The sequence below is a fragment of the Passer montanus genome, unplaced genomic scaffold, assembly GCF_014805655.1.
Source record: "Passer montanus isolate IOZ18808 unplaced genomic scaffold, ASM1480565v1 scaffold244, whole genome shotgun sequence".
NCBI classification, from domain to species: domain Eukaryota; kingdom Metazoa; phylum Chordata; class Aves; order Passeriformes; family Passeridae; genus Passer; species Passer montanus.
Window position 1 is genome coordinate 13,140 of NW_024367082.1, and position 9,645 is coordinate 22,784.

Sequence of the window (9,645 nt, forward strand, 5' to 3'; positions counted from 1 at the left end):
CCTGAATATTCCATGATTTTGGAAACATTTTATCCCTCTGCTATCCCTGCCAGCTCCTCAACTCTCTGTTTGGGTGTGACTGCACTGCAGCAAACGCACCAGGGATGTTCCCCTGGGATCCTTCACCCTTTAGATCCGGGCTGAGTCAGGCTGGGGTGATTTTAGCTTTAGATTGACCAGTATTAGATTTTTGTCTCTGTGCTTTACCCACTGAGTGAGCAGCAGAGTGATCTTTGCCTACGAACCTCATTGTGCTTTTGCTTTTATTTCAAACCTCCTTTTGCTGATGCCTTTGCTGGTGGTTCTTTAAGTTACCTCAAGCCTCTCAAGTGCCAAAAAATGTTAAATGGCAAAATAAAACCAGTAAACTGTTTGTGGCAGTGCCAGTGGTTCACATCTGGGAACATGTCACCACATGCTGGAAAATTGAATTGTTTTAGTAAATTGTCTCTTTTCATTATTGGGGGTTAAAAACTTCAGCCATAAGGTAATTTCTCAGTTATGATAGAGCTAAAATGACGTTCCCATGAGTTGTGGATGCAGCTGATCCCTCAGCAGGGCAGGGAGCTCTGTGTGGGAGCAAGCAATAGTGAGAGGAAGATGTTTAGAATTTCCCTTATTTACTGCAGATTTTAAAATCTATGCAGTTTTTTTGTGAAGCGTGAGAAGGATTCCTTAGCTGTGCTGCTGAGCTTTAGTGCTTCACTGCAGCTGGGCAAAATTTAAAAACTTTAAACCTTAAACTCTAAGTTTTCCACCATGTGATATTACACACTTCTATTCAAATTACACGTCTTCTATTCAAATTACACAAATTACAGCTGGGGTAACAAAGGCTGTGGCTGAAGGAGTTGTGGAATCACCTTGTCTGTATCTTGTAAATATTTTAAACTACTGGCATTTAAATACTTTAAATGACTGGAAGTTTTGTCGGCTGGCAGAGCCTGGTTTTCCCTGAAAAACACTTGGCAGAGGTGTTATTTCAGTGAAAGAACTTTGAGCAAAACATAGTTTTGGGGCTTCCCATCACAGCATATGAAATATTCCAACCTGATGATTCCAGCTTGTATTCCTGGCAGGATGGAGTGAGGGATTTTGGGATGCTGTGTCTGCAGCAGCTGGGGTTTGGGATGCAGGGATTTGGGAATGCTGGGATTTTGGGAATGCTGGGATTTTGGGATGCAGGGATTTTGGGATTTTGGGATGCAGTGTCTGAAGTAGCTGGGGTTTGGGATGCTGGAATTTTGGGATGCAGGGATTTGGGATGCTGTGTCTGCAGCAGCTGGGATTTTGTGATGCTGTGGTTTTGGGATGCAGGGATTTGGGGATCCCGTGTCTACAGCAGCTGGGATTTGGGGATGCAGGGATTTTGGGATGCTGGGATTTGAGGATGCCATTCTCCAGAGTCCTTCACCTGCAGCCAAACCCGGGGGTGGCTGAAATCACCTCAGTTTATAGCCATGGGTGTTGTTCTAGGGGTTTTTTTTTGTGTGTGTGAGTTGATTCCCAGGCTTTTCCCTGGCAGTTGTGTGGGGAGTGAGCAGGAAAGCCTCTGTTGGTCCAACAATTCACACCTGGAGCTCAGCCAGAGCCTGGAGCAGAGCTTTACCTTGATCCCACCTGTTCCCAATGGCATCAGAGCTCCCAGGGATGGTCCCTGACACCTCCCTCCTGCAGAGCCCAAGAGCTGCTGCTGCAGGCACAGGTTGCTCCCGCAGGAGCCATTTGCACTGAGAACCATAATTTCATGGAATTCTGGAAAAGCCCGCTCCATCTCACCCCAGTGCCATGGGCAGGGACACCTTCCACCAGATCAGGCCGCTCCAAGCCCCATCCAACCCTGGCCTTGAGCCCTTCCAGGGCCGGGGCAGCCACCTCCTCTGAACTGAAGGAGAACCACGGTATGGATCTAGTCCATACATGTATTTGATGGATCTTTGCGACAAGAGCTCAAAGCCTTCAGTGCTCCCACTGGCAGAAGGATTTGGTTGCTTCCCTGCTTGGTTTCTGCAGGTCAGGGCTGGGTGGTTTGGGGTGGTTTGGGGTCAGTGGCCTGCCCTGACGGGTGAGCAGGGCAGGTTGTCCCTGCGGCGGTGCACTGGCGTGAGCTGGGCACATCGGTTCTCCCGGAGCAGCTGCTCCTGCTGGTCCTGCAGCCGGATCCTGGTGTCCCTGAGGAGCTGGCAGTGCTGGAGGAGCCCCATCAGCTCGTGGCGCAGGAGCCTGTTCTCGGCCTTCACCTGCTCCACGTGCTGGATCAGAGCCTTCAGCGCCACCTCCTCTGCCCCCCAGGTGAGCTGCTGCATCCTCTGCTGGAACTCCTGCTCGCACTCGGCCTTTTCCCGCAGGAACCTGCTCCTGACGGCGTGGGTCTCCTCAGCACAGCGGATCCTGGTCACCCGCAGCTCCTTCTCCAGCGCCTTCACCCTCTGCTCCGCCTGCACCTTCTGCTCCTTGTAGGGCTCCAGCTGCTCCAGCTCCGTGTCCAGGCGTGAGGCCTCGGCCTCCGTGTCCTGCAGGGCGCTCCGCACCTCCTGCTCCTTGCCAGCGTAGCGCGGCACCAGCTCCTCCTTCTGCGCCTGGATTTGGGCCAGATCTCGGCAGTTCTGCTCGTTCAGGGTGATGACCATGCCCGGGGGGTCCTGGCTGAGCTTTGCTCCACAGCTCAGGTAAGACTGGCTCTGCTCCTGGGTGCCCTGGGCTTCCTTCTCCAGGTGTTTGATGCCCTGCAGGAGCTGCTCCGCCCTTCCCAGGTAGGTGTCCAGGTGCTGTGTGAGGATCCTGCATTCTTCCTGCAGGTACAGCCTCCTCTCCCGAATGGGGTCCTCAGTGTCACTGCTTTCTTGGGGCGCCTCTTCATCCTTGCTCTTCTTTGTTTTGGATGCCATAACCCAATCAAACTGAAAAACTGAAACAGAAGGAAAAAACACCAGCTCAGAGTGAACGTTTTTGCCCCAGTACTGCCCTTGAGTTTCTAACTGGTTCCTCCAGCAGCTCGAATGTTTGACCCAAAACTGTTTGGTGCCATTCCTGGATTTGCATTCCCATCCTGATTTGCCTCAGGAGAGAAACAAAAATGCACATATTTTAAGATTTCTCTCTTCTTTTTGCCATATGGTGTTGGGATATTCCTGCAGTTTGGAGGAAAAGTGCAATTCTGCCCCATTCCTCCCTCACTGATTCCAGTGTTTGAAGAGGCAGCTGCGTCCCAAACCAGTATCTCCTGTCCAAAACCAGTATCTCACATCCCAGTTTCAGGAGATTCTATTTTTAAAAAAATATTTGTCAGCATTAATTGAATGAGATTCAGGTTTTTTAACACTTTCTAAGCATTAATTTCAGGATTGGCTGAATTTCTGAACTATGGAGGTGTAATCCCACCTATTTATTCCAGTGTAGAATGCTGGAATTCAGGATTTAGAGCTGGAGTCTGACAAGTCTGATGGTTTTAGCGAATATTTGTAATTACAAATTCTTTCATTTCCTAATACAACTCATGCAAATTCTTAAGGGAAAAAAATGCAAAATTCCAGAAGATGGGTGAAAACCAGAATGAATCCAGTAAAATCCCAGCCCAGGCTGCAGTGATGTGGGGAATTTTGGGGGGTTGGAGCAGGGGATGTGTGACAGTCAGAGAATTCCCACATCCCCTTGGGAAAAGGACAAAGTTGGGATTATAAAATGTGGTATTTTAGGGCACTGACCTTCCCTGCTCCCAGGTTTTCCCCGGTCCCACGGCGCCCAGCTTGCTGCTGGCTGGCTCTGTGTGTTTGAGCTGTGTCCATGGAGATGAGCTGAGGTCACAGGGGAGGGCTGCAGGGAGGCCCCGCAGGGGGATCCCACCCAGCCAGGTTCCACAGTGGGGGCTGATCCCCAGGGAAGCTTCAGCGGGATCCCCCCCAGCCAGGTTCCACAGTGGGGGCTGATCCCCAGGGAAGATCCAGCAGGATCTCATCCCCAGCCAGGTTCCACAGTGGGGTTTGATCCCCAGGGAAGCTCCAGGGAAATCCCACCCCAGCCAGGCTCCACAGTGGGAGCTGATCCCCAGGGAAGCTCCAGGGAGATCCCACCCTATTCCCAGGTTCCACAGTGGGGTTTGATCCCCAGCCGGGCTCCAGGGGGATCCCACCCCAGCCAGGCTCCACAGTGGGGGCTGATCCCCAGGGAAGATCCAGGGGGATCCCATCCCCAGAAAGGTTCCACAGTGGGGTCTGGGAGATAGAGCAGGAGACAGAGGGGGAAAGGGACAATAACTTTCTCCTCACCTGCCTGGGTGTCCCAGGGCTCCTTCCTCTTCCTCACACCCTCCTCCATCCAGCCAAGGTTTGGGAATGAGAAATCCTGGTTTGGGGAAAAATACAATGTGTGAGCACATTGGGTTAGGGCGTTTCTGCTGCCTTAGTCCATCTCTAGAAGTCACTGGGCATCTGCTGCCCATTAAAAACCTCCAAAACACTGAGATTCAATCCCACAAAATACACAAATGACCAAGATGCAGCAAAAGCAACCAACCCTGAGTTTTCCCTCTCTGGTCTCTCCACTTTGGGCTCCTGGAGGCCCCCCCGTCTGGGTTGCTGTGGGTCAGGTTTGTATTGGTGTTCCCCTCTCTGGGCTGCTGGGGCTCCTGGCAATCCCACAGGTTCCCCTTCTCTGGGCTCACCACTTTGGCATCATAGACACCCCAGGTGTCAGCACTGTCCGGGGTCCCTGTTTCAGGGTCCTGGGGTATCCATGGTCCCCCCTGTCCATGCTCCCAACACGTCCAGGCTCCTGGAGCGCCCCCAGCTCTGGCATTGCCCATTTCTGATCCCCCCCAGTGCCGGTTTCCCTCCAGCCCTGCCGGTCCTGGGCGATCCCCACGCCAGGATCCAAGGGCTCTGGGCTGACTGAATCCCCTGGCAAACTCTGCCAGCAGCACCCCAGAGCCTTCCCAGACTTCCAGCCACTGTCCCAAGCCTGGAGCCTTCCAGGGTTTGTTGTGACCCCAGGGCAGGAGGCAGCGCTCGGCCAGGCTGACCCTCACCCCGCTGAGCTGGGCCCCTGGATCCCACAGATCACAGGGATCCGACAGATCCCACAGGTCCTATGAATCCCACAAATCCCACGGATCCCACTGATCCCATGGATCCCACTGATCCCATGGACCCCATGGATCCCATGGATCCCACAGTTCCCATAGACCCCACTGATTCCTGGGATCCCACAGATCCCAGGGATCCCAGGGATCTGACAGATCCCACAGGTCCTATGAATCCCACAAATCCCATGGATCCCACTGATTCTATGGATCCCACTGATCCCATGGACCCCATGGATCCCATGGATCCCATGGATCCCACAACCAACATAGACCCCACTGATTCCTGGGATCCCACAGATCCCAGGGATCCCAGGGATCTGACAGATCCCACAGGTCCTATGAATCCCACAAATCCCATGGATCCCACTGATTCTATGGATCCCACTGATCCCATGGACCCCATGGATCCCACAGATCCCAGGGATTACACAGATCCCACAGATCCCATGGACCCCATGGATTCCACATATCCCACAGATCCCTGGGATCCCGTGGACCCCACAGATCCCAGGGATCCCATGGACCCCACATATCCCATGGATCCCACAGATCTCAGGATTCCACAGATCCCACAAATCCCAGGGATCCCACAGATCAAGATCCCTCAGCTGGGTCTCCAAACCTTCAGCTTCTCCTGGGATGCCAGCTCCAGGGCAGCGTGCTGGACTGAGTTTAGCAGACTTTATGGAATTCATGTACCTGGAACAGTTAAGGATTATTTTATTATTTATTATTTTATTTCTTTGAAAAGCTGGGGAACTGGATGTGTGGAAAGGTGGATGTTGAAATAAAAAGAAGCTGTTTGCACTTTCATAGAGATGGTGCAAAAATCTACAGGAATCAAGAGGAGTTTTGTTGTAACATGAGGTAAAAAACTGGGAAATAAAGCTAAGAAAGGTAGTGGGGAAAAAGGATGGAAGAAGCAGGCAGAATGAGGCAAAAAGCTGAGATGGATTTCTCATTCCATATCACCAGGGGATCCCGGGATGGTGCTGGGGTGGAGGGACTTTAAAGCTCACCTCGTTCTACTCCGTGCTATGGCAGGCATGATTCCCACTGTCCCAGGCTGCTCCAAGCTCATCCAGCCTGGCCTTGGGCACTGCCAGGGATCCAGGGGCAGCCACAGCTGCTCTGGGCACCTGTGCCAGGGCTGCCCACCCTCCCAGGGAAGGATTCCTGCCCAAATCCTGCCCTCTGGCAGTGGAAAACCATTCCCCTGTGTTGTCATTGCAGGCCTGGCTCCAAAGTCACCCAAGCAGGATCAGGTGGAGAAAAATGGAAAGGAAATTCATGGATTGAGTAAGAACCATTTTAATAATTGGAAAGAAAAGTATGGGAAGGGAGGGAAAAAAAAACCAAAAAGAGAAGAAAATCCCCAGTGTGCCCCTCCCTCCCCAGGCCACGAAGCTGCACGCTGACACCCCACCATGGCTCAGGGAGGGGGTCCAGGGCTTGGACAGTGTCCAGGGCTTGTCCAGTGTCCACAGGGCTGTCCAGTGTCCACAGGGCATGTCCGGTGTCCACAGGTCTGTCCAGTGTCCCCCTGCGGGGCTGTGTCCCCAGCCAGTTCTGGTGACACCAGTGGCTCCATTCCTGTCCTCACCAGTTCCTCACCAGTTCCCCACCAGTCTCTCACCAGTGCCTCACCAGTTCCCCACCAGTTCCTCACCAGTGTCTCAGCACTGCCAGGGATCCAGGGGCAGCCACAGCTGCTCTGGGCACCTGTGCCAGGGCTGCCCACCCTCCCAGGGAAGGATTCCTGCCCAAATCCTGCCCTCTGGCAGTGGAAAACCATTCCCCTGTGTTGTCATTGCAGGCCTGGCTCCAAAGTCACCCAAGCAGGATCAGGTGGAGAAAAATGGAAAGGAAATTCATGGATTGAGTAAGAACCATTTTAATAATTGGAAAGAAAAGTATGGGAAGGGAGGGAAAAAAAAACCAAAAAGAGAAGAAAATCCCCAGTGTGCCCCTCCCTCCCCAGGCCACGAAGCTGCACGCTGACACCCCACCATGGCTCAGGGAGGGGGTCCAGGGCTTGGACAGTGTCCAGGGCTTGTCCAGTGTCCACAGGGCTGTCCAGTGTCCACAGGGCATGTCCGGTGTCCACAGGTCTGTCCAGTGTCCCCCTGCGGGGCTGTGTCCCCAGCCAGTTCTGGTGACACCAGTGGCTCCATTCCTGTCCTCACCAGTTCCTCACCAGTTCCCCACCAGTCTCTCACCAGTGCCTCACCAGTTCCCCACCAGTTCCTCACCAGTGTCTCACCAATTCCCCACCAGTTCCTCACCAGTTCCCCACCAGTCCCTCACCATTTCCCCACAGTTCCCCACCAGTGCCTCACCAGTGCCCCACCAGTTTCCCACCAGTTTCTCACCAGTTTCCCCATCAGTTCCCCACCAGTGTCTTACCAGTCCCCTACCAGTATCTCACCATTTCCCCACAGTTCCTCACCAGTCCCTCACCAGTCCCACACCAGTTCCCACCAGTCCCTCACCAGTTCCCCACCGGTGTCTCAAAAGTTCCTCACCAGTCCCACACCAGTTCCCCATGCTCTGATGTCCCTCTCTTGGTCACGTTCTGCTCCCTGCAGGATCATTTTTGGCTCTGCACTCTGAGGAATGCAGTGCCTTTCCTGGCCGGGGTTGGTGTCCCCGGTGTCCCCGGGCTCTGCTCAGGGTCACACAGCTGTGAAGTGCTGTCACACCACACAGGCTGGGTGTGAAGAGCTGTCACAGCCGCACTGTGAGGAAGGAGGAGCTGATCCCTGACAGATGAGTGAGAAGTGAGCTGGTGAGAGCTGTGTGCCAGCAAGAGGAGCAGGAGCAGAGAGCTGTGTCTGCACAGGAGCTGGGTCTGAGGGACAGCGCTGGGACAAGACACAGAGCAGGGATAAACTTCAGTGGGGAGGAACCAGACGGGGAAGGTGAAAAGTGACAAAGCAACCAGGAGACTGTGAAAGCAGTGGGGATGAAGAGGCAGGACCTGAGACAGCTCAGAGGCAAGGATTCTGTGAAAAACGCCAATCACTTGTTTTTAAAATTTTAAAAGTTTAATAGTAACAAAATGGTTATAAAAATAGTAATATAAATAGAGTAATAACAATTTGAGCAGTTGTGGTTAGGACAATATGAGACAATAAAAACAAAGAGTTATGGGCAGTTCAGGTACCTCTTTCTGGGCAAAATAAGCCCGAAAAAGGACCCATGTTAACAGAGGATTAATCCTTAAAAGCAACAGCCTGTTGCATATTCATACATCTCATACATGACGCATTACTCCCATTCAAACAAAGGATTCTGTCTGGTCAGTGTCACCTTCTTCCTCTGCATCTTGACAGCATCTTCAGGGCTGAGCGAGGCAGAAAGAAGTTAGTTTCTTCTGACAATGGGGCAATCAATTCTTTTTCTCTGAAAGATTTAGGTATCCTGTGGCAGCTATCTTGGTGTGAGTCCTTTCTTTAAAAAAAGTATCTTACATAGCATAGTTTCAATTTTAAGATTATATTATAACCTAAAACTATATTTAACACGCTACTTAATAAAATTAATACAGCATGACTTTGTAACGTAACACATATAATATCCATTTTAATATTTGCGAAAAGCCAATCACATAATACACATTTTTCACGGATTCCCTTCACATTCTGGCTTTTGTCAGGAGGCAGCGCCGGGTGCTGTGTCCCAGAGCAGACACACGACTGTGATCGGCCTGCTGTGCCCAGGGACAGCGGCAGCCGCTCGGTGCGGCCTGGGGCCACAGCCGGTGGGGTCAGAGCCGATGGGGCCGGTGCCAATGGGGCCGGTGTGGCCAGAGCTGACACGGCCAGAGCCGGTGTGGCCGGAACCAATGGGGCCAGTGTGGCCAGAGCCGGTGTGGCCAGAGCCAGTGTGACCAGTGTGGCAGGGCTGGTGTGGCCAGAGCCGGTGCGGCCAGAGGCAGTGTGACCAGTGTGGCCAGCACTGGTGTGGCCGGTGCGGCCAGAGCCAGTGTGGCCAGCCCCAGGTCCCGTCCAGGACCAGTGCCGGAGCTGCGGGGCACAGCCGACTCTGTTCCCCGGGACTCCATTTCCCATTTCCCAGGACTCCATTCCCCAGGATTCCGTTTCCCAGGACTCCATTTCCCCTTTCCCGGGACTCCATTCCCCAGGATTCCATTTCCCAGGACTCCATTTCCCGTTTCCCGGGACTCCATTTCCCAGCGTTCCGTTTCCTAGGACTCCATTTCCCCGTTTCCCAGGACTGCATCTCCCGTTTCCCGGGACTCCATTCCCCAGCATTCCGTTTCCCAGGACTCCATTTCCCGTTTCCCAGGACTCCATTCCCCAGGATTCCGTTTCCCAGGACTCCATTTCCCCTTTCCCGGGACTCCATTCCCCAGCATTCCGTTTCCCAGGACTCCATTTCCCCTTTCCCGGGACTCCATTCCCCAGCATTCCGTTTCCCAGGACTCCATTTCCCGTTTCCCAGGACTCCATTCCCCAGGATTCCGTTTCCCAGGACTCCATTTCCCCTTTCCCGGGACTCCATTCCCCAGCATTCCGTTTCCCAGGACTCCATTTCCCGTT

At 53.1% G+C, this 9,645-nt stretch overlaps 1 protein-coding gene across 1 annotated transcript; it reads right to left on the reverse strand.

Annotated features, from left to right (window-relative positions):
* Positions 1-1,876: 1,876 nt before the first annotated feature.
* Positions 1,877-7,651, reverse strand: CCDC166 (coiled-coil domain containing 166). The gene is made up of 5 exons (XM_039711254.1): positions 7,606-7,651; positions 5,703-5,779; positions 4,266-4,341; positions 3,705-3,775; positions 1,877-2,908 (listed from the first exon to the last, which is right to left on the reverse strand). The coding sequence occupies exons 2-5, from the start codon at positions 5,773-5,775 to the stop codon at positions 2,046-2,048; spliced, it is 1,083 nt and encodes a 360-aa protein (XP_039567188.1). The 5' UTR covers positions 5,776-5,779; positions 7,606-7,651; the 3' UTR covers positions 1,877-2,045.
* Between the last annotated feature and the right edge of the window lie 1,994 nt (positions 7,652-9,645).